The following is a 25026-nucleotide window of genomic DNA, read 5'->3' as shown; positions in this document are numbered from 1 at the left end:
AAAATGCAGTCCACTCTGTTTGATACATATGGTACTTTTGAAAACAGAAAACTGTATCGAGATCAAATTTTAAAGGGCTTTACTATTTTAAAGGGCTTTACATTGAGCCATAAAATAACTTTTAAACGTATAAAATTAGCAAATTAAATCGATGAGAAAATTTGCAGAATGTCGGCAAAAATCAATCTCGTTCCATCTTCTCCCACTGCCGGTCACTGGGCTTCCTCCCGTTACCATATTTGGTAGTGAGTGGAAACGCCAACCGGATGCTTCACATTTATATATCCGGTAAAATATCGGGCACATTTGTTTATCTGTATATCTAGCAGCTTCGTCACTTCCTGTGTCGGAACATTTTTATTATTTTTTTTCTAGATTTATCATTCTACTATAACACAATTTATCAGGAATCATGCAGAATGCATTCAATAAATTGTCAGCGGAAATATATAGTGACGTATTTTTTTCTTAACGCCTCATGTCAAAGTTCATATTTTCCACGTGTCCCACAACATGGCAGCCCGCAGTTTCTTATAGTCAGAAGTGAATTGCCCTTAAGCAAATATTATTTGTCAGAGCTGTAAAAGCAGAAGTGAAGGTGATTTTATTGTTTGCTCTTCTGTATAGTAAGTCCTAGGCTAGTCGTTATTTTCAGTGCTAAATTATGCTCGTGCTTTTGGTCATTTGCATTGCTCAATCTCAGCCACTTTGCTACACTCACTGTAACTGTAACAACTCTGTAAGATATGCATACCTAAAGAAAGCAGTGCAGAAATAGTGCATGTCTGATATGTGTATTTTCAAATGTCACTTTTGAAATGCAGACTGATAGTCCAGATGAAGCACATTTTTGTTAATGATGTCAACTATCCCCCTCAAACAGAACATGACAGATGTTGGTGACATCCCAGTGGTAGGTTCTCCATCACTGAAAGAGGAGAAGACATCTGACCCCAAAGAAGATGGGGTGAAAACAGATGAACCCAAAGCTGAAGGTGAAGGAGAAGAAGCAGCTTCTTCCGACCCTAATAATCTGTACCGCTACGTCCAAGCGGACCTCTTCACCTCTGAGATCTTCAAAGTGGAGATCCAGAACCTTCCCAAATTCATCGGTTTCAACGACCTGAAGAAGTTCCTGGAGAAGCATCGCCTTAACCCGCACAAGATCAAACTGTTCGGGAAGCAGACGTTTGCCTTCGTCACCTTCAAGAACGAAGAGGAGAGGGACAAGGCCATGAAGATGGTGCACGGCATGCAGTGGAAGGGCCGGGTGCTTAGTGTGCGCCTGGCCAAGCCCAAGGCGGACCCTATGCTCAGGAAGAGGGGGCGGGATGAGGCCGGGAGTGCCGGGCAGCCCCCCTCCAAGCGGCAGGAGGCAGAGGAGGACGAGGCGCCGCTCAGCATACAGATTGCCAACGTGGTGACGCCCCTGTGGAATGTGCCTTATGAGGAGCAGCTGAGGAGGAAGGAGCAGGAGGTGGAGGGGGTGCTGCAGAGACTGGCCAGGTACAGAGATGTGTATCGACCCATGCCATGTGTGGCTTCTGGTTCACTTCACAAGAATAACCTCAAGTGGGGCATCGATAGGATTACTGCAGTCTATTGCATTATATCCTGTCTTATTATATCCTGCCATGAAAGACACCACAGAAATGTACTAATGAGATGACTTCATAGTTTATAGATGACTTTAAGGCCTTTATCTGGTCCTTCCTTTGCTCTAATGAACATAACAATTGGATGTCTTTATTTGAGTATGTCTTTAATAACAATTGCCTACAGAGAAGTGTGTTACTCAAACTACACAAAGGAAAACTGACTGTACATCATGTTATTATGTCCTCCCATTTTCTGTTCAGAGAAATAGGCAACACCAACAAAGCGATGCTGCCCTGGCTGTTTGTGCAGAAGGAGAAGTACAAGAGAATGTGTTGCCCTCTGGAAGAAATTTGCCCATCTCCGTCACAGGTACAATGCAATACTGTAGAAACCTCTCTTAGTGCTGTTGTTTTGAGACCCCCAGGATGTTATATTTAAGCAATAAGGCCCGAGGGGGTGTGGTATATGGCCAATATGTCAGAGCAGCTCACAGATCACTGCACTTGTACATAGCCCATCCAACTACCTCATCCCCATACTGTATTTATTTATTTATTTATTTATCTTGCTCCTTTGCACCCTAGTATCTCTACTTGCACTTTCATCTTCTGCACATCTACCATTCCAGTGTTTAATTGCTATATTGTAATTACTTCGCCACCATGGCCTATTTATTGCCTTACCTCCCTTATCCTACCTTATTTGCACACACTGTATATAGACTTTTTTCTACTGTATTATTGACTGTATGTTTGTTTATTCCATGTGTAACTCTGTGTTGTTGTATGTGTCGAACTGCTTTGCTTTATCTTGGCCAGGTCGCAGTTGTAAATGAGAACTTGTTCTCAACTAGCCAACCTGGTTAAATAAAGGTGAAAAAATAAATAAATACCACGCCAAAGGGCTGTTCATATGCGCAATGCAGAGTGCCTGGATACAGCCCTTAGCTGAGGGGTCTTATTGAGATAATAAACAGGTTACCAACGTAATTAGTAAACAAGTAGTTTTGCGTCATACCTGTGGTATATTGTCTCATATACCACAGCTTTCAGCCAATAAGCATCCAGGGCTCGAACGACCTGTTTTATAATAGGCCTACATATGGCTGCCTGCCCTGGCAACCTGGGGTGAACCTTTGCTGTCGCAGCTTGTAAAGATTTTTTGTGACTACATCAAGAACCTGAAATCATTATGGCTATTTCGTTGTGGGGTTGATTGAACTAAATCCAGATGCACTCTGGCCTTTTGATCATCCTGCTGAAAATGAGTATCTCACCTACTAGCAAGGCGTTTGACAACCTGGTGTCTTAACGAAATACATACACTGACTTCAGTCCCTGCCTGGGTATGCACATGCTGAACTTTGACCCTAAGCATCCCTTTGAAAAGAGTCTTCTTCTTTCCCCTACTCTTATCATGCAGGTTGAATACAGGAACAAGTGTGAGTTTGTCATTGGTATTGGAGCGAATGAAGAGGATAAGACCATAGGCTTCAGACTGGGGAAGTACAAAGGGGGCTCCTGTGCCGTGGTGGGACCCTCAGACAGCATCCATGTCACCACTGAGGCCAAGCGAGTGGTCAGTGAGTTCCAGAAATTCATCAGGTATTAATGTCGTCTTACTGAGAGGGAGGCCTCATCTCTGTCCTGCACTGATCCCGCCCTGATCACAGGACTCAATGTCACGTCTCAGTTAAATATTCTGGCCAATGTATCAGATCTGCCCTATATACACTATTTGACCTATATACTGGTTTTAGCATGCAACAAGAAGGAATCCAAAATAATGCTGCACACAGCAATACAATAGCCTGGTGGCCTCAGATCTGTTTCTGCTGAATAGACAACTTTTCTGGTTGTCAACTATATAGCTTCAACAGCTCTAGGACCACCAGGCTAGAAAAATGGGGGTGCTAGATGTAAATAATGTTATCACCTTCTTTTGACCCATAATTTGTTTATCTACACAGGACAACCCCATACTCAGTGTACAGCCCTGAGACATACGAGGGCCACTGGAAGCAGCTAACAGTGCGGACCACAAGAACCAAGCAGGCCATGGCTATGGTGTTCTTTAACCCACAGGTACAAATAAAACATTCTTCAATGTGGTTAATATTACATTAAACTGGGTGGTTCAAGCCCTGCATGCTGATTGGCTGAAAGCTGTGATATCAGATCGTATACCACAAGTATGACAAAACATTTATTTTAACTGCTCTAATTACTTTGGTAACCAGTTTATAATAGCAATAAGGCGTTGCGTCGTGCAAAAGAACAGCCCTTAGCCGTGGTATATTGGCCATATACCACATGTTCTCGGGCCTTATTGCTTAAATAAAAAAATATAAGCTTGGGCTGTGGTACAGAAATGTACACATTATGCGTTCTGATCTAAGAATCACTACATTCATCACTGGATTCTTTAGCTGAACAATATAAGTGTAGTGACTCTCCTTTCAAATCCTGTCATTTATTCTCGCCTTTTCTACTTTGCAGAAACTTGAGGAAAAAGAACTAAATGTCCTGAAGAGCTCTATGAAAGAGTATTTCACAGAGGGTGACGGGAAAGAGAGTGGTGTAACCGCTCTGTACTTTGTGTCAGAGGGACAAAGGTAAGATCATTAGAAAAATAACAATTTAACGGTGTGAGAATGCACATGGAAATGTTGTGATTGACAGATAATGTTGTATTCACTAAGGCAATCCCCTAACCCGGAGGACTTGCCGTGTGAGCTGGTAGCTGGAGAGGAGTGTATTCACGAGGAGCTTCTTGGCCTGAAGTTCAGGATATCCCCCCATTCTTTCTTCCAGGTGAGTATCCCATGTCACGTATCGTAGCTGTAGAGTCTTCATCCTATTTACTTACCATCTTCGGTCCATTTGGCATTGTTTTTTAAATTATATGTCATTATATTGAGATACTGTATGTTGTATTTCCTCCACCATTTTAAGAACCTCCAAGTTAGTGTCTCTGAGGTACAGCACTATGAACTCTGTTCTATAGCTGTAAAATACAGTGGGTATCATAAGTATTCATCCCCTTGGATTTCTTCACATTTTATTGTTTCAAAGTGGGGGGGGGGATTATTTAATTGTCATTTTTTGTCAACGATCTACACAAAAGACAAATTCTAACTTTTTAAAGATGAATGAAAAATAAAACACTTGATTGATTAGATAAGTATTCACCACCCCTGAGTCAATACATGTTAGAAAGAAACACATTTGTCAGCGATTACCGCTGCTAGTCTTTTTTTATGTCTCTAAGAGCTTTGCATACCTGGATTGTACAATATAAAACAAATTCAAGATGTTGGTGGTCATAGCTTGACAGCCATTTTAACTCAAAAAGCAGATTTTAAGTAAAGATTTAAGTCAAAACTGTAACATGTACTGTCTTCCTGGTAAGCAACTCCAGTGTAGATTTGGCCTTGTATTGTAGGTTGTTGTCCTGCTGAAAGGGGAAATCCTCTCCCAGTGTATGGTGTGAAGCAGGTTTTCCTCTAGGATTTTGCCTGTGCTTAGCTCCATCTCATTAATTCTTATCCTGAAAACTCCCCAGTCTTTGCCGATGTCAAGCATACCTATACCATGATTCAGCCACCACCATGCTTGAAAATAAGGAGGCAATTACTCAGTGATGTGTTGTTGGATTTGCCCCAAACATAAGGCTTTGCTTTTAGGCCAAAAAGTGTGTTCCTTTGCAGTGCTTTTTTTCCAGTATTATTTTAGTGCCTTGTTCCATACAGGATGCATGTTTTGTAATATTTTCACTATGTCATTTACAGTGTATTCAGACCCCTTGACCTTTTCCACATTTTGTTATGTTACAGCCTTATTCTAAAATCGATTAAATAAATAAATACATCCTCAATCTACACACAATACCCCATAACGACAAAGTGAAAACAGGTTTTTACAAATGTATTACAAATAAAAAAAACTGAAATACCTTATTTAATTAAGTATGCTATGGGACTTCAAATTGAGCTCAGGTGCATCCTTTTTCCATTGATCATCCTTGAGATGTTTCTACCACTTGATTGGAGTCCACCTGTGGTAAATTCAATTGATTGGACATTATTTGGAAAGGCACAGACCTGTCTATGTAAAGGTCCTACAGTTGACAGTGCTTATCATGAGGTCGAAGGAAGACCAAGCCATGAGGTCGAAGGAAGATGGCGCTGACAGAGATGGTCGCCTCGCTTCTAGTCCTATGCAGTATTTCGTTTTTTATTTATTACATTGTTATCCCAGGAAATCTTAAGTCTTATTACATACAGCCGAGAATAACTATTGGATATAAGAGCGACGTCAACTTACCAACATTACGACCAGGAATACGACTTTCCCAAAGCGGAACCTCTGTTTGGACCACCACCCAGGACAATGGATCTAATCCCAGAAGCCGACCAAAAACAACAGCGCCACAGAAGGGGCAGACGGAGCGGCCCTTTAACAAGGACTGCTCCCCCCTCTCCTTCTCCATGGCCCGACGTGAGTAAAACATTTAAACGTGTTAACCCTCGCAAGGCTGTTGGCCCAGACAGCATCCCTAGCCGTGTCCTCAGAGCATGTGCAGACCAGCTGGCTGGTGTGTTTATGGACATATTCAACCAATCCCTATCCCAGTCTGCTGTCCCCACATGCTTGAAGCTGGCCACCATTGTTCCTGTACCCAAGAAGGCAAAGGTAACTGAACTAAATGACTACCGCCCCGTAGCACTCAATTCTGTCCTCATGAAATGCTTTGAGAGACTAGTCAAGGATCATATCACCTCCACCTTACCTGCCACCCTAGACCCACTTCAGTTTGCATACCGCTCCAACAGGTCCACAGACGATGCACACTGCCCTATCCCAAATATAATACCTATGTAAGAATGCTATTCGCTGACAACAGCTCAGCATTCAACACCATAGTACTCTCCAAGCTCATCATCAAGCTGGAGGCCCTGGGTCTCAACCCCGCCCTGTGCAATTGGGTCCTGGACTTTCTGACTGGCCGCCCCCAGGTGGTGAAGGTAGGAAACAACATCTGCACTTCGCTGACCCTCAACACTGGGGCCCCACAAGGGTGTGTGCTCAGCCCCCTCCAAACTCCCTGTTCACCCATGACTGCGTGGCCGTGCACTCCTCCAACTCAATCATCAAGTTTGCAGACGACACAACAGTAGTGGGCTTGATTACCAACAACCACGAGACAGCCTACAGGGAGGAGATGAGGGCACACAGAGTGTGGTGTCAGGAAAACAACCTCAATGTCAACAAAACAAAGGAGATGATCGTGGACTTCAGGAAACAGCAGAGCGAGCACCCCCCTATCTACATCGAAGGGACAGCAGTGGAGAAGGTGGAAAGTTTTACGTTCCTAGGCGTACATATCACAGACAACTGAAATGGTCCACCCAAACAGTCAGTGTGGTGAAGAAGGCGCAACAGCGTCTCTTCAACCTTAGGAGGCTGAAGAAATTTGGCTTGTCATCCAAAACTCTGATAAACTTTTACAGATGCACAATTGAGAGTATCCTGTCGGGCTGTATCACAGCCTGGTATGGCAACTGCACCGCCCTCAACCGCAAGGCTCTCCAGAGGGTGGTGCGGTCTGCACAATGCATCACCGGGGGCAAAACTACCTGACCTCCATGGCACCTACAGCACCCGATGTCACAGGAATGCCAAAAAGATCAAGGACAACAACCACCCGAGCCACTACGTCCTCTCACTCTGCCAACTGCGTTTATTTTCAGCAAACTTAACATGTGTAAATATTTGTATGAACATAAGATTAAAAAACTGAGACATAAACCGAACAAGTTCCACAGACATGTGACTAACAGAAATGGAAATGTGTCCCTGAACAAAGGGGGGGTCAAAAATCAAAAGTAACCGTCAGTATCTGATTTGGCCACCAGCTGCATTAATTACTGCAGTGCATCTCCTCCTCATTGACTGCACCAGATGTGTCAGTTCTTGCTGTGAGATGTTACTCCACTCTTCCACCAGGGCACCTGCAAGTTCTCGGACATTTCTAGGGGGAATGGCCCCAGCCCTCACCCTCCGATCCAACAGGTCCCAGATGTGCTCAATGGGATTGAGATCCGGGTTCTTCGCTGGCCATGGCAGAACAATGACATTCCTGTCTTGCAGGAAATTACACACAGAACGAGCAGTATGGCTAGTGGCATTGTCATGCTGGAGGGTCATGTCAGGATGAGCTTGCAGGAAGAGTACCACATGAGGGAGGAGGATGTCTTCCCTGTACCTCACAATGTTGAGATTGCCTGCAATGACAACAAGCTCAGTCCGATAATGCTGTGACATACCGCCCCAGACCATGACGGACCCTCCACCTCCAAATGGATCCCGCTCCAGAGTACAGGCCTCAGTGTAGTGCTCATTCCTTTGACGATAAACGCAAATGCGAACATCACCCCTGGTGAGACAAAACCACGACTTGTCAGTGAAAAGCACTTTTTGCCAGTCCTGTCTGGTCCAGCGATGGTGGGTTTGTGCCCATAGGCGACGTTGTTGCCAGTGATGTCTGGTGAGGACCTACCTTACAACAGGCCTACAAGCCCTCAGTCCAGCCTCTCTCAGCCTATTGCGTACAGTCTGAGCACTGATGGAGGGATTGTGCGTTCCTGGTGTAACTCGGGTAGTTGTTGTTGCCATCCTGTAAAAATGTTTTTTGCTGAGTTTATATACTGTGTTTTATACCATCTATTGCACCTTGCCTATGCCACTCGGCCATCTCTCATCCATATATTTATATGTACATATTCTCATTCACCCCTTTAGATTTGTGTGTATTAGGTAGTTGTTGGGAAATTGTTTGTGCAGTAATATCTAACAAGTAATCTGTCGGAACTACACTCGCATTAACATCTGCTAACCATGTGTAAGTGACCAATAACAGTTGAATTGTCTGTAGAGCTCCGAGACAGGATTGTGTCGAGGCACAGATCTGGGGAAGGGTACCCAAACATGTCTGCAGAATTGAAGGTCACCAAGAACACAGTGGCCTCCATCATTCTTAAATGGAAGAAGTTTGGAACGACCAAGACTCTTCCTAGAGCTGACCACCTGGTCAAACTGAGCAATCGGGGGAGAAGGGCCTTGGTCAGGGAGGTGACCAAGAACCCGATCGTCAGTGACAGAGTTTCAGAGTTCCTCTGTGGAAATGGGAGAACCTTCCAGAAGGACAGCCATTACTGCAGCACTCCACCAATCAGGCCTTTATGGTAGAGTGACCAGACGGAAGCCACTCCTCAGTAAAAGGCACATGACAGCCTGCTTGGAGTTAGCCAAAAGGCACCTAAAGACACTCAGATCATGAGAAACAAGATTATCTGGTCTGATTAAACAAAGATTGAACTCTTTGGCCTGAATGCCAAGCGTCACGTCTGGAGGAAACCTGGCACCATCCCTTTGGCGAAGTATGGTTGTGGCAGCATCATGCTGTGGGGATGTTTTTCAGTGGCAGGGACTGGGAGACTAGTCAGGATCGATGGAAAGATGACCGGAACGAAGTACAGAGAGATCCTTGATGAAAACCTGCTCCAAAGCACTCAGGACCTCAGACTGAGCAAAGGTTCACCTTTCAACAGGACAACTACCCTAAGCACACAGCCAGCCAGAGCCCGAACTTGAACCCAATCAAACATCTCTGGAGAGACCTGAAAATATCTGTGCAGTGACGCTCCCCATCCAACCTGACAGAGCTTGAGATCATCTGCAGACAAGAATGGGAGAAATTCCCCAAATACAGGTGTGCCAAGCTTGTAGCGTCATACCCAAGAAGACTCCAGGCTGTAATCGCTGCCAAAGGTGCTTCCACAAAGTAATGAGGAAAGGGGTATGAATACTTATGTAAATGTGATATTTCAGATGGTAATTCTTTATACATTTGCAAAAATGTATAAAAAACATTTTTTTCTTAGTCATTAGGGGTTATTGTGTGTGGATTGATGAGAGGGGGGGTCAATTGAATCAATTTTAGAATAAGGCTGTAACGTAACAAAATGTGGAAAAAGTCAAGGGGTGTGAATACTTTCTGAATGCACTGTTGGTCATTATTGTAGAGTCACTACAATGTTGTTGATCCATCCTCAGTTTTCTCCCATCAAAGCCATTGAACTCCAATGGCCTCATGGTGACATCCTGAGCAGTTTCCTTCCTGTGCTGCAACTCAGAAGGATGATTATCTTCAATGTTTCTGGGTGGTTTAATACGTCATCCACAGCATAATTATTAACCTGACCATCTTTAAAGAGATATTCAATGCCTGATTTGTTATTGTTACCCATATTCCAATCACTGCCCTTCTTTTGAGGTTTTTGAAAAGCTTCCTGGTCTTTGTAGTTGAATCTGTGTTTGAAATGCAATACTTGACTGAGGCACCTTATAGATGTTGTATGTATGGGGGACAGAGGAAGAGGTAGTCATTCTAAAATCATGTAAACCCCTATTGTTTGACATAGTGAGTCCATGTACACTGAACAAAAATATTAAGCAACATGCAACAATTTCAAAGATTATACTGAGTTACAGTTCATATAAGGAAATCAGTTAATTGAAACAAGTTCATTAGGCCCTAATCTATGGATTTCACATTACTGGGAATACAGATATACATCAGTTGTTCACAGATACCTTAAAATAAAGGTAGGGACGTGGATCAGAAAACCAGTCAGTATTCTGGTGTGACCACCATTTGCCTCTTGCAGCGCGACATATCCTTTGCATAGAGTTGATCAGGCTGTTTATTGTGGCCTGTGAAATGTTGTCCCACTCCTCTTCAATGGCTGTGCGAAGTTGCTGGTTATTGGCGGAAACTGGATGTCGATCCAGAGCATCCCAAACGTGCTCAATGGGTGACATGTCTGGTGAGTATGCAGGCCATGGAAGAGCTGGGACATTTTCAGCTTCCAGGAATTGTGTACAGATCCTTGCGACATGGGGCCATGCATTATCATGCTGAAACATGAGGTGATGGCGGTGGATGAATGGCACAACAATGGGCCTCAGTGTCTTGTCACGGTATCTCTGCATTCAAATTGCCATTGATATAATGCAATTATGTTCGTTGTCCGTAGCCTGCCCATACCATAACCTCACCGCCACTATGGGGCACTCTGTTCACAACGTTGACATCAGCAAACCGCTCGCCCAGACGACGCCATACACGCTGTCTGCCATCTGCCAAGTGACAGTTGAAACCGTGATTAATCCTTGAAGAGCACACTTCTCCAGCGTGCCAGTGGCCATCAAATATGAGCATTTGCCCTCTGAAGTCTGTTACGACGCCGAAATGCAGTCAGGTCAAGACCCTTGTGAGGACGACAAGCACACAGATGATCTTCCCTGAGACTGTTTCTGACACATTTTGTGCAGAAATTCTTTGGTTGTGCAAACCCACAGTTTCATCAGCTGTCTGGATGGCTGGTCTCAGACAATCCGGCAGGTGAAGAAGCCGGATGTGGAGGTCCTGGGCTGGCATGGGAACACGTGGTCTGCGGTTGTGAGGCCGGTTGGACGTACTGCCAAATTCTCTAAAATGACGTTGGAGGCAGCTTATGGATGAGAAATGAACATTCAATTCTCTGTCAACAGCTCTGGTGGACATTCCTGCAGTCAGCATGTCAATTGCACGCTCCCTCAACTTGAGACGTATGTGGCATTCTGTTGTGTGACAGCTGCACATTTTAAAGAGGCCTTTTATTGTCCCCAGCACAAGGTGCACGTGTAATTATCCTGCTGTTTAATCAGCTTCTTGATATGCCACACCTGTCAGGTGGATGGATCATCTTGGCAAAGAAGAAATGCTCACTAACAGGGATGTAACAAATTTGAGAGAAATAAGCATTATGTGCATATGGAAAATCTCTGGGATCTTTTATTTCGACTCATGAAACATGGAACCAACACTTTATATTTTTGATCAGTGTAACTTTTTATGTGATTTGCAAAGCCACATTTTACTCCTGAACTAATTTAGGCTTTCCTCAACAAAGGGGATGAATACTTATACAAGAACTATATTTTAATTATTACAATTTTATTAATTTTGTTTTCCCTTTTGACATTATTGCGTATCCTATCCATTGTCCCATAAAAATCACAATTATATTTCAATCCCATGTTGTAACACAGCGAAAAAATCCAAGGGGGATGAATACTTATTATACTCACTGTATGTCATTGACCAGGTGAACACAGGGGCAGCAGAGGTGCTGTACTCAGCTGTAGGAGAATGGGCCCAGCTGGACAAGGACAGCACTGTGCTGGACGTATGCTGCGGGACAGGAACCATTGGCATCTCCCTGGCTAAGGTACTATAGAGAACAAGAGAAATGTGTTCGTTGACTTATAAATAAAGACACATGGCATCCTACATACATAACAAGCAGGGTTGGGGGTCAATCACATTTCAGTTAAGGTATATATAGGAAATGGTATTTAACACAACCCTGACTACAACTGTATGGATCAATCTGTCTGGAAATGGAATAGTCCCTTTCTCTGTTGACACTATGAGCCGTACCCTGTGTCCTCCAGAGGGTGAGGAAGGTGATTGGGATAGAGATGTGTCAGGAAGCAGTGAAGGATGCCAAAGTCAACGCGAAGATCAATGGTAAGAGGCTTAATCATGTTGGTGCCTGGCATCTACTGCCACTTGACCAATGAGGCCAGAAAGAGTTAAGCCTGACATACAGTACATGTTCAAATCTAATATCTAACTCTTTTGAATATTCCCGACCCTCTGCCTAATCAATCCCCAATACATTTGCTCTAGTGCTATGAGAGAGAACCTGACTGTGACTGAAATATTTCAGGGCTGAGTAATATTGAGTTCCACTGCGGAAAGGCTGAAGATGTGTTCCAGATGGTGCTCAACGCTGTCGTATCCCCCAGCATCACAGCCATCGTGGACCCACCGAGAGCGGGCTTACGTATGTTACAAAATATACTGAATCAGTTTGTCCATGCACTGTATATTTCAATTGAGTGACAGTAATTGATTGTCTACCATCTAGATTCAAAGGTCATTTTGGCAATCAGAAGAGCGGAGCATCTGAAAAGGCTGGTTTATGTGGCATGCAATGCCAAGGCAGCCATGAACAACTTCATAGAGTGAGTATAATACCCTATCCTTTTCGTTCTGCACGTGTAGGCCAAACATTCAGTATGTCATCTCCATGGGGATTCTTCTGGTTCTAAATTCGATCTCTGTGTAGTCTGTGCAGGGCTCCCTCCAACCGTGTACGTGGAGCTCCGTTCCGTCCGGTGCGGGCAATGGCTGTGGACCTCTTCCCCCAGACCATGCACTGTGAGATGCTGCTGCTCTTTGAGAGGGTGGATTACAGCTCCAAGAGCAGCAGTGAGAAACCTGAAGAAATGACCCAGGGCACTAGCGAGAAGCCAGAAGAGACAACCACCACAACTTAATAGCACAACCTTTGACCCTTTGCAGTCTCACTATCTGTTCATTAAGTTCAATTGTTTTCTACACGTTAATATGTAATCAACGTTATATGGATTCTGTAGTTCTTATACTGTACCATTAGGGGCAGGATAACACTGCAATTTTTTTTTTTTTAATACTGCCTTGCTGTGTAATATTGTTTTACAACTTAAAAATAAAAAGATCCCTTGTTGATGACTAATACAAGCAGGGGTCATTTCAAAGCAGGAGCCAGCCATGACAACTTTATTTGCATAAATGAATTTCACTGAAAGTCAGCTATCCCAAGTCGCAGTTACATACTTCATTTTCTAGGCAGCAATATCTAGCAAATAACTTCAAGTGTAAAAAGCATTTTCACACACACTTGGTAAGACAGAACACACAGGGGGAAGCACATTCGTAAAGCAATCTACTCTAACACAGCAGCCTTGTTCCCATATACGATGAAGTGTTAAGGTGCAGTCGACATTCAGGAAAAGCCACACAAACCAAATACTTCACACAATGAATGCACAGCAATTTATATTTTGTTCTAGCAGGTATTGCATCTTTTTTTCCCTTTCATGTACTATGTGCAGCAACCTACAGTATTCTATAAAAATGCATAAGACTAAGCTTTGGTTCACACTGCTCCTTTAGCTATCAGATGTAATAATGACATGATCGTATTTTGTTAAGAGGTAAAGTGTACCAACTTCATTTCTATAGATTGCCTTTTGAGGAGAGGATCGCAGTTCCACATATCAATGCTTGAAAATGTGATTGATCAGTTGTCACAATGATTGCAAACAAACGTATTTAAAATCCATATATACTAAAGGCAATTCTTTCAAAATATGAATATTACTGTCTTGTCATATTATTACAAACACTAATAGGCTAAACAATAAATGCTGTATCAAGTAAGAGGCTTGGTCTATCCATTTCCCTTTAAGGGGGGACCTGTGCTCTGGGGAGCCCTACATGAAATGGGTGAACTAAGGCAACAGGTAGCCAATTGTTTTCCTATCCGTTTATAAAAGGAAAATCCAAAGTCGTTTTTTTGTTTTGTTTTTTCCATTTGTCCACTGTTGTTAAAGTCCTTTAATGTTTTGCAGGTTAGCAGTCAAGTTAAGATATTGGACTTTCAAGAAGCAAAGTGCCACTGGCCACATTATCATGATGCAAAATGTCTATCACAGCAGCTGAACTGTACCAAATAGTAAGATGGCCTGTGTGTTGTATTGTTTTGCTTTAAATAGTCAAAAAATAATTAAGCGGCTAACACAGAGGAAAAAAAATAAACAGGATTTTTTTTTTCTTCCCGGTCTTAAATATGTAACTACCTTGTATATCTTCTCAATGACTACAGTACTCCAAGCCCTGGTGCTTGTGTTCTGTCTGTAGTGCTAACATGGCAACAGGATCTTAGCTAGACGGATCAGCCTTGTTGTCAGCTGTCCATTGATATGTTTCATCCTGTGCTTCCAAAACAAAAAGGCAATTATACTCATTAGTCCCGCTTAATAGGTCTCGAGATAAACGTCCGTTCCCTAATCAATTCAAAATGCATTTCTCGTACTAAAGACCGTGAGCATGTAACAAGTATATGACTGGGGCCTCCCGTGTGGTGCAGTGGTCTAAGGCGCTGTGCCACTAGAGATCCTGGTTTGAGTCTAGGCTCTGTCGCAGCCGGCCGCGACCGTTTGGCCGACAAGGATGTCCTTGTCCCATCGCACTCTAGCGACTCCTGTGGCGGGCCGGGCGCATACACGGTGTTTCCTCCGACACATTGGTGCGGCTTGGTTGGGTCATGTTTCGGAGGACGCATGGCTCTCGACCTTCGCCTCTGAGTCCGTACGGTAGTTGCAGTGATGAGACAAGACTGTAACTGCCAATTGAATACCACAAAATTGGGGAGAAAAAAGGTTAAAAGAAAATAACAAAAAATAAATAAACCCCAAAACCAAGTATATGAGTGGACAGCAAACGATGCATTTGAATATATAACTTTTTTCTTAACAGGTTCACAAGCAAATGAAAACATAAGTTGGCCTTTCTTTAGCCAAAGCATACTCAAAAACCCCAATCACCATCCAAATTATACATGACATCAATTATCAATAATGTCCAATGACAACAGCATATAAATTACTTTCCCACAGCGTACCTGTATAGCAAAAGCAGAGAGCAAACTAATCCGTGAGAATAGGCAATGCTTTAAGTATACAAGGAAACCTGTTAGGAATGTTCAGTCTCTGTAAAGTATCAGGTACTTTAGGTTATATATATATTTGGAGAATATAATAAATTCAATCAATGCAATATAAATGGAGGGGTGAGGGGTCTAGTGGTTGTCAGCAGTTATTACTACGCACAGTAAACAGGCTGACAATTTCTTGTGGATCATAGATACATGTCAAGTCATCTCAACCGATCTGTCTGCAACCCCTAAGGTTCAATTTATAGAAGTGCCACTGTGTAGAGATTGCATCTAGAGGTAGATGGTGTTAACTCTACTGTCTGTTAGTGCATTTGTCCTATTCCTACCCACTAACAATGAATCAAAAATACCTTGAGTAAAATAATAAACAGTGCTAAGAAGATGACCACCGCTATACTACAAATGTCCAGTTCTATTGCCATTTTACAATGATGCATAATTGGATGATAGATTGGTGGAGTGGCTTTTAAAATCAGACAGTGACTATGGCTACCATTGGTCAGTGCCATGTTAGATTGGTTGCAGTGATGGTTCCTAGACGTCAACAGTGCAGAGGGGCTGACTACCAGGCTGGGCTGACTCCATTATGGTCATCTTGGGCTTCTTCCTGGTTTCCTCCTGAACACAACATAAAGACACATCAGGGTTGTATTCATTAGGGCACACTAGCAAAATATTTTGCACCAGAAAACAAAAACAAGCATTTCTTATTGGACAAGTTCAGTCAGTTTCCTAATGTTTGGTGCCTAATGAATAAACCCCAGAAAATGTCATAACAGTTTGAACTGCTGCACCAACCTGTGAGAAATTTACCTGGGGGAAAAATTATTCAAGATCCCAATCCAGGGTACATTTACAACCAAACATGACTTACCAAATCTCCTTAGTGCCTTTGAAATATAAGGTACGGCTGGAGTAACCACAGGAACAATTAGGAACATGACAGTGCAGAGACATGGCAAATAGAGCAAAGGCCAGAAGAATTTAGTCTAGGTACAAAGGTTGGAAGATATTTGGGGAGACTATGCTACTCCAAATATCACAATATAACAGTTTTGCGCCGGTAATGGCTAGATAATTCCACTGTGCCATTTGTGCTTATTTACAATATTATAGTCGCATTATCATTAAATAATCTTATGGCAAATAAATAAGGCTTAGTTAATTTAGACTTGATATTCAACATATTGATACAATTTCACAGATAAAACTGCAGTTTTGATTTGTAAAGTTCAAATAGAGTATAGCCTTGCACATCACGATATATCGTCAATGTCAAATATCAAGATATTGGATTTAATCATATATCGGCACAATCCTACTAGGTTCCACTGTGTCCAACACTGGAGTCCGTGCAGCTTAGACAGCCTGACAGGGTTCGAGTGAAAGGTAGAACCCTCTAGAACAGGGCTCTCCAACCCTGTTCCTGGAGAGCTACCATCCTGTAGGTTTTTGCTCCAACCCTAATCTCGCACACCAGATTCTACTTGATAAGCGGAATCAGGTTAGTTAGAACTGGGGTAATAGTCAACAGCTACAGGAGGGTAGCTCTCCAGGAACAGGGTCGGAGAGCCCTGCTCTAGAAAGAAACTACCTGACGAGGCCAAACGCAGAGGTTAACACCAGAGACCTAAGATCTAGTTGGAGCTCCTACTACACTCTACAGCTAACCCTTACCCTCTCCTTAGCCAGTTTCCTCATCTCCTCTTGCAGTTTGTTCAGGATGTGAAGATTTGGCCTGTTCTTTTTGGCATACTGCTGAAGTTCAATCACACTCTTGTCTGAATTTTCCTGCAGAGAACATAAAAAACAACATCTATAGAAATGAGAGATACATCTGGTTGAAAGAGGAGCAACATATGCCATCAGATCAGTACCAATCAGTTTGGCCAAAGATGAGCTGAAGTCTATATGACCCAACAGCAGTGGAGTGGCTGTGGCGAGGTGTACAGCAGTTTTTCCGTTAGCTGCCAATATACTTTTTTAAAAAGCCTATAAATAAAATTGGTGCAGGTCAATTGTCCGGGAGAAAAAATAAAATCCCATTGCGAAATAATGCATTTTTGCTTGAAATACCAGTCGATGTAGCGGGAGACATGCTGTTTGTTGCTGCTGGAGAGAAACATGCTTTAATAAGCCCAAACATTGAGCAAGGCAATCGCTTGTAAATATTTTTATAAAAACACAGCCACGATTAAAAAGAGCTAGGCCTACTATTTCCCCCCCTCAACTGGTAAATTGAAGCTCATTGGTACTAGGCAGGCTTCAGCACATCACACACCACTTTGCAGTGAGCTGGAGACAATTTCCATTATGAAGACATACTTAACTGTTTGAAACCTGAACGTTTTAATACATATTTTGAAGCATGTCTTACCTTGCCAAAGTAGCCTTGCCAAAATCGAACCAAACGTGCAGGCAATTATTTCATGAAGACTTCCATATGCCATTGAAACAAGTAGCCTTTTTCTCTCATGTCCTATTGGTTTTCAAATCAACTTTCTTTCATTGTCCAGTAGCCAAAGGCACAATCCTAGTCATATTAGCAACCCATGCTACTTATTGCATATTTAGATATCCCCTCTTTCTAAAAGATATTTTCATGTCTGTTACATGAAATCACTCACAATGGTGTTTTCCCGCTAATTGCATTATGGAACTAACATTCGTGGGTAGCCTACTGCGTGCACTGCTGTGCATTGTGTGCATTGCTGCACTTAGAATGTGAAGAAATAACAGTTTATCAACATTTTAAGCTAAACCTTCTGATCTGTTACATGAGCCTCATTGCTTTTGAACGTTTTTTTTTAATGTAGCCTCGGCTTACTGGTTGTATGAATTTGGGATCTATCATCCCACAACTGTCCCAGAGTCGGTTTGGAATAAGCCATTTCTTTCGACAAGCTGACCAATAGAATAGGTCAACTTTTCTAATGGGGGTTAGTAGATTGACGTAGGCTAGAGATTTTGCTGTTCATTACTCATCTTGTTGATTGAGGAAAAGTAAATGTGGACAGTTATTCTAACATAAGCAGAGTGTGGGTTTCAAGTTTGGGGAAGCTAATTTTCACCATAAAAATGCCCCTTCCATGCATCCTTATTTGCAGACTGATGTAAGATAGCCTACCATTCATAATGTGATGATTAGATTGGAGTCATAATTTAGACTAATAATACAACAACTCAATCACTGTCAAAAGTGGCACTAACCCAATGATAAAGACAGTGAATATGCACACTCACCAGCGATAAGGCCGATGTTCTCCGCTGGGGCTAATTAAGTTAAAGAATTCTGATAAATAAAAGACAGATTGGAGTGTCTTTTCATTGTCTTCTATTTACAGAAATATCCATTTTGCTTTCCAAACAGTTTTTCCATGAGTGTATTTTTAAATATTGCAATATGCCTGGCTGGGTCTCTGTTTTTCACTGACAGTCGCAACTCAACAATCATCTGTTTGGTATTTGCTGCGTGCTCTGCCCAAATTGCGGGCCCTTCAGACTGTAGGCTATCCAATATAAAACAATCCACAGCTTTTTAAAAAAAGAAGCTAATGATCCGCTGGCCAAACCATGCTTTCTGGTGTAGTAGCCGATTTTGAATGATTTTATTTATTTGTGTATAGACAGGAGTAAGCTATTTTGGCTATATCATTTTGGCAATTTAATAAAATGTACGTTGTCTGGTAAATTAAAATGCTGCCGGTCAAATGAATGGCGCCACATTTTCCTAACAGAAACCCAAGTGTACAGGTAGTACTTACCTTTTTTACCATCTTATTGCTCTCTCTGCCATACATGCGGAGCAGTGACCCCCAGTTCTTCACGTGAGGGTGCAGCATCTGTAGGATCTTCTGAGACGCCAGCTGCTTCCCCACACGTTTATTCTTGCCTGAAAAATAAAACAAAACATTGATTACTCCCATTTGTAATGCTAACACATTTACACGACACAGAGCGGCTTTGAGCAGGACAAATCAGAGCCATAATACTGTATATACAAAGGCACAAACAAAGTGTCCAGTGTAAAGGTTGGCTGAATTCTCTATACATGGCTCTGACAAAAAACAGAGCACTTGTAAGGCTGCTTTTACACTACATTAACACAGAGTGGCATGGAGCATGTTAGGTCTGGGACTTGCTGTGGTGACTGGAGGGTCAGTGTGGGGGTAACATACACCATCCGCGCACGGTATGCTTTCCACACGTCATCACATATTCACTCTTCTGGTTCTTTCCTGGGATCACCTCAAACTTGATGCTGGTGTCACCCATTCCATGGTTTCTGCAGGGCACAAGATATGGTTGAAATTCAAGGTTAACAGATTAATCAGATCAGAACTAGGAATTTAAAGTATTACTACACCTCATGTCATGAGTCTTACCTCTTAAGGCACTCGTGTAGAATCTGATATGGCGAGAGTAAGCCTGCTTTATTGGTCAGTTCGTACACCCTTGAATCTTCAATACTGATATGATTAAAATACTGCAGGAAACAAAAATGCATGAATGGACATTACTATTCATCCAGCTTACCAACCCCCTGGTAAAGTTCAATGTTATAAAAGAGACATGTTATCAGACCAAACACAGAAGCATGACATTGAATTAAATGGCTTTCCAATGATTGACAGGCTGATACCTCCAGTTCATCCCCTTCTACAAGCTTCTCCTCAGACGTCTGCTTCACAAAGTCAGGGATGAGAATCTCCAGTGTGGCTCGAGCTACAGGGAAGACATCAGTGAAACAACAAGCCAAATGGTCTGCTATACTATGACTTAAACACATCTTACAGTTTCCAGACAGCCTTTGCAGCTGCTTCAGAAGATACAAATTAAAATAATGATGGGAGATAAGAGTACTGTACCAGCTTTATTCTTGGCAAGTTTTTTACTGCTTGCAGTTCCTGTGCCATATGTCACTCCCTCTATTATGACGGAGGCTCCAAAGGGTTCACTTGGGTTCTCTGGGGATATAGAAAAGACGGGATGCATTTGGCCCTTTCTCCAGCCAGAGCCTTTGGCGATTTGTTTTGTTCGAAGAAAAGCATGTCACTTGTACAAGCTAGTGGGAATCAACAGAGGGACTTACCACATTCAAAAAAGTTGTAAACAGGTCGGACCTTTAAGACACGTTGCATATATTCATGTAGGATGCAAACTTCAGATTTCCCATTTGGGTTAATGACAAACTCTGAGAAAAAGAAAGGAAAGAATTGAGATTACCTCAATACTCCTCACTGAAATAGTTATTAGACTATGGATGCATCCACAATGGCACCCTAATTCCCTATATAGTGTACTACGTTTGACCAGAGCCCTATAGGACCTGTGAATAAGATTCCAATTCAGATGTAGCCTGTGGTTCTTCTTATGCATCTGGTACCTTTCTTGGTGGGGGTATCTGATACAGACAGAGTGATGAGTTTCTGGTTGGCAGGCAGAATGGGTCTTTCTGACTCAGCCTGTTTCCTCTTGATGTCCCTGTTGAACTGCCTGCGCTCTGCCCAGGTACGGAACTTCTTCACGGTCACTTGTTCAAAGTCAAAGCACTTCTCCAGGTAGCTGCGGAACTCCTCAATTTCTGGCGGGGTGTCAATAAGGGAGGGGTATAGGTTATATTGTTGCTTTAATTAACATGTATAGATATTCTTCATTTGATGTGTCCTATACATTTTTATTGCAATAAGTCTAGAAAATGTCAAGGCCCACACCCACCAACACACTGTCATCCCCTATGTTTACAAGAAATTAAACATACCATCAGCCATGGCATTCAAAACTACTACCTGCTGGCAAGTCAATTGCTCATCATGGAGTGTGTTCACCCTTACCTATCGATTCATCTTTGCACACCTCCACCTTGGCCCTGACCTGTCCCAGAGCCCCCTGGGCCATCTCACAGGAGTGGGGCATCTTGCCATGCAGGACAGGACACCCTTTTGTGGTCCCCTCTGTGACCAGGCCTGTCTCTATCTCCGCCTCCACCTGTCCTTCCCCCAGGCCCACAGTGGTAGGGTCCTCCTGGGCAGTGGAGTCAGGCTCGTCTGGTCTCTCCACGGAGTCTGCCTCCTCCCCAGGCTTCACCGGAGACACTTCAGCGTTGGGCGTCACCTCTCCGTTCTGTTCCCTCTCCTCGTGATCCTTCATCTTCCTATAGTGCAGGCAGGGGATGCTACTGGTGGGAGGGTCGTGTTTCTGTAGACAAGGGGCAAGAGAGGTTTGGTCATGGTTAGAAGCCGATTGTTACAGTTGTTTGAGAAGAGAGAAATATTCCTTTAGTTTGACCATTCCTACCAAAACACAAATTATACACCAGTATAGAGTGTATAACAATGGGGTTCCTGGCATGTTACTAAAAAAAACAAAAAATAACACAAAAAAAGGTATAAAATGTACAGCAGTAACAGGTTTCTATCGGTCTTATGTATTCTACGTCCTACCCTAATGCTCCCGGACCCCAGAAAGTAAGGTCTGGACCAGGTCACCACTCTGGTCTCTCTGTGCAGGTAGACTGGAATGCCAGAGTTATGGAATGTCATGATCCATCCGTCAGGTAGTGGCTCAGTGGGTGGACGCCCACGACCTAGGAAACACACACACATCAATACACACAAACGAGACGCTACACATGAAACACATCTGCACCACATATACACACAATCTGAAACTAGACAGAGAAACTACTACACATCTCACACCATCAATGTCCTCTCACCAACATGTGCCACTCGGTATAAAATATGATATGAACGCACAACATCAATATGTGCCAGGCTCAGATACGCTGTTACAAAAGGCAGATCAGCGCCAGACATCGACCACTCACTCTTCAGGACTGTCTTAATTTTGGTCATCATGGGCTGAACACCTCCCTCCACATCCCTGTCGGATGCATGATCACTGTCTCCTGCATACTCAACAGCCCCCTCTGCCAGGCGCATCTTTTTGGGCACGGGCATGCCCTCCTCCAGCAGAGCATCTACATCATTGTCAAAGTCCTCCTGGAAAAGACATTCGTTGAGGGTGGGGAGAAGGGAGAAGCCCTAACCGGTCATGACTCATGTTTTCCTAACCGGTCATGACTTATGGTTGAGAGTACATTTGAACACACTTTTAGCATACCAACTATGTCAATTTCCAGTAAGAAAGATATGGAACTTCTGCTTCCATTAAGAATAAAAAGGATGCACAAGCTGACATTTTGCTGGTGACATTGGAATATAATGTCAGAATAAATGGCTGACTATAAACCATTAACATTTTCATTGGTGAGACAAATCGTACTGGGCTGGCATTGTAGCGCCTCCTCCAGTTGCTGGAACTGTGCTAGAAAATATTCAAGCCAGCACAGTATGGTTTGGGATAGCCCTTTAGTGTGAAACGTGCACAAAAGATCAGTGAGTGGGTGATGACGAGGCTCTGCAGAGGCAAAGACAGGGCCCCTTTGGTTACGTACCTCATAGGATATATTTAGGTTCTCTTCATCAGCATGATCCTGTTGAACTATGACCTCTGACCTGAACCCCCCCTGCTGCACATCCTCCGTGTCCAGGAAGTCCTGACTGAAGTCCTCCAGCTCATCTAGGACCGCAAACTCCACTTTGTTCTCCAGGTCTGCCTCTGCCTCCTCCCCTCTCCTCCCTGCACTGACACCGACCACCCCAAGCCCTGAGCTACCATCCACAGCCCCTGGCTCTGTATCAGCATCATAAAACTCACCATTAAGGCCCTCTGAGCTGGTCTCCCCTTCACCACCACCCTCCTGACCTATCCCTGTGTACAGCACCTTCCTATCTTTGCTCCTGCTGGTATCTACGACACTGACACTGATCTTAATGTCTCTGAGTAATTTGAGGTCTGGCAGGAACTTGGTGACAGGAGGTGCGTGGCGGGCTGTTCTAGGGCACGAGGTGCTAGGTTCGGCCTCATCTGACAGGTTATTAATGAAGGTTATGGAGCCCTTGGTTTGGAGGCCCTGGCCCCCTGCTGTGGTGTGTGTGTGTCCATCACCACCAGAGCTAACGTCCATTTCCTCTGCGTCACTGGACGTTTGCAGGGGGGGTGTTGGAGGCTGCGCTTTACCATTAAGGCCTTCCGAGTTCAAATCATCAGGTGGCTCCAACGGTAAGGGGGGTAATATGTCATCCATCTCCATGTTGACTGTGTCTTATGAATTACTAAATACAACTGCTCTATGGGTCACCCTGACTGTTTTGGCAACTATTTCTCATAAGCTTTCAGCTAAAAAGGCATGCAGAAGCACATTGCACACAATATTTAGAAGAATACAAAAATCCCTGTATTGACCATGTACCAGTGTTGAATATGCTAAGATGACTACATTGTTCTTTTCATTAATGTAGACAGTTTTTTTAGAATCACTGTCTCAATTATTGGAAATCACAATGCATTCAGCTTATATTGCTCAGATCTAGGCACTATTCATCCTCCACTGGCGAATCCTCTGTCAGAGCTAGAAAAAGCAAGATAACAGTCAATGACTGAAACCAAGAGAGCAAAATTGAGATGCAATGATTTTGACATACGTTACTGTATGCCTTGTAGAATGTAGCCGAGTGGCAACTAAGCACATTATGAATCACTTTTAAGATTGATAACTAACACAGACAGAAATGAGTGTGAGTCTTTGCAACCCTTGCTTGACTGCAGAACGCTAACGTTAGCTTGCTGCCTGTGCAAGGTAGTTGGCAAACTCGATTCACCCTGCAATGTCAAGTAATGCAGAAACTTTAGCTAATGGTTAGCAATATGGGACGACTTCTAAACTGAACGACATGGAAAGATGACAAATTGTATTGTCCTTCTACGCACGAGCCTAGCTAGTTAACTTTAACAACCTGGCTAGTTTAGCTAAAACTTGAAGCTAAGCAATTTAGCTACACAATCATGTGTCAAAATGACTAGACAAAATACTAACCACAGAAACATTGACCACATTTGATCACTCACCTATTTTATTTACTCCATTTTATTTTCTTTGCTAGCTAATATAAATTATGTTATTCTTCTGACGAGGCCAGACAGATCCCTTCCCCGTTCCGCCATCTTGCCGACTGCTGCAGACTGCTTCGGAAGTTCCACCCCCAATACCGGCTTTTTTTTAGATTGACCGCTCATGTGTCCATTCATCATTTAGTTTCAGATGAGCACACCAATCACCAACCGATAAAGGCAGACCTTTCATTCGGGACGGAATATTGCCGGAATAAATAGACCAATCAAACATTAGAATAGATTACAGTTGACAATTCAGAACGGTAGGAACAGTTGGGTTGAGAAGTGCAGTGGCCGCATACTGTCGATAGGTGGCAATCATCTTCACCAGTAAGATTGTATGCAAAGTAGCTATCGTTCATCAACGTATAAACTTCAGAATTGATGAGAAATTGTATCAAATTAGATCTTTGTTTTGATGGATAATCAATCCACTGATTAGATTACAACCCTGCTGTTTATAATCAGCATGAATACAATGTACAGACATAGCCATCATGTTTACTGAAGAACCAAAAGTGTCTGCGAGTTAAATCAGAATCAATATACACTGAACAAAAATATAAATGCAACATGTGTTGGTCCCATGTTTCATGAGCTGAAATAAAAGATCCCAGAAATTGTGCAAATGCACAAAAAGTATATTTCTCTAAAATGTTGTACACAAATTTATTTACATCCCTGTTGGTGAGCATTTCTCCTTTGCCAAGATAATCCATACACCTGACAGATGT

At 43.0% G+C, this 25026-nt stretch overlaps 2 protein-coding genes across 4 annotated transcripts; one reads left to right on the top strand and one right to left on the bottom strand.

Moving 5' to 3' along the window:
* The first annotated feature begins 372 nt into the window (after window positions 1-372).
* On the top strand, window positions 373-13295 carry trmt2a (tRNA methyltransferase 2 homolog A). 2 transcript variants are annotated; one of them, XM_071354114.1, is made up of 12 exons: window positions 373-626; window positions 884-1506; window positions 1860-1968; window positions 3022-3203; window positions 3569-3683; window positions 4098-4213; window positions 4301-4412; window positions 11813-11935; window positions 12162-12237; window positions 12440-12556; window positions 12641-12737; window positions 12842-13295. In XM_071354114.1, exons 2-12 carry the CDS (start codon window positions 887-889, stop codon window positions 13050-13052), a joined length of 1878 nt encoding a protein of 625 aa, XP_071210215.1. In that variant the 5' UTR covers window positions 373-626; window positions 884-886; the 3' UTR covers window positions 13053-13295. The 2 variants fall into 2 exon arrangements, with proteins under 2 accessions (XP_071210215.1, XP_071210214.1); XM_071354113.1 differs by having other exon boundaries at window positions 374-598.
* LOC139545902 (microprocessor complex subunit DGCR8-like) lies at window positions 13283-24372 on the bottom strand. Of its 2 annotated transcripts, XM_071354111.1 has the most exons (14): window positions 24248-24372; window positions 22734-23750; window positions 22104-22278; window positions 21718-21860; window positions 21109-21472; window positions 20661-20858; window positions 20367-20468; window positions 20143-20241; window positions 19917-19999; window positions 19660-19760; window positions 19453-19559; window positions 19039-19166; window positions 16952-17065; window positions 13283-15892 (listed from the first exon to the last, which is right to left on the bottom strand). In XM_071354111.1, the coding sequence occupies exons 2-14, from the start codon at window positions 23430-23432 to the stop codon at window positions 15809-15811; spliced, it is 2397 nt and encodes a 798-aa protein (XP_071210212.1). In that variant the 5' UTR covers window positions 23433-23750; window positions 24248-24372; the 3' UTR covers window positions 13283-15808. The 2 variants fall into 2 exon arrangements, with proteins under 2 accessions (XP_071210212.1, XP_071210213.1); XM_071354112.1 differs by having other exon boundaries at window positions 22734-24359.
* Between the last annotated feature and the right edge of the window lie 654 nt (window positions 24373-25026).

The sequence above is a fragment of the Salvelinus alpinus genome, chromosome 19 (assembly GCF_045679555.1).
Source record: "Salvelinus alpinus chromosome 19, SLU_Salpinus.1, whole genome shotgun sequence".
Lineage (NCBI taxonomy): Eukaryota > Metazoa > Chordata > Actinopteri > Salmoniformes > Salmonidae > Salvelinus > Salvelinus alpinus.
This window is presented reverse-complemented; position numbering and strand designations above follow the sequence as displayed.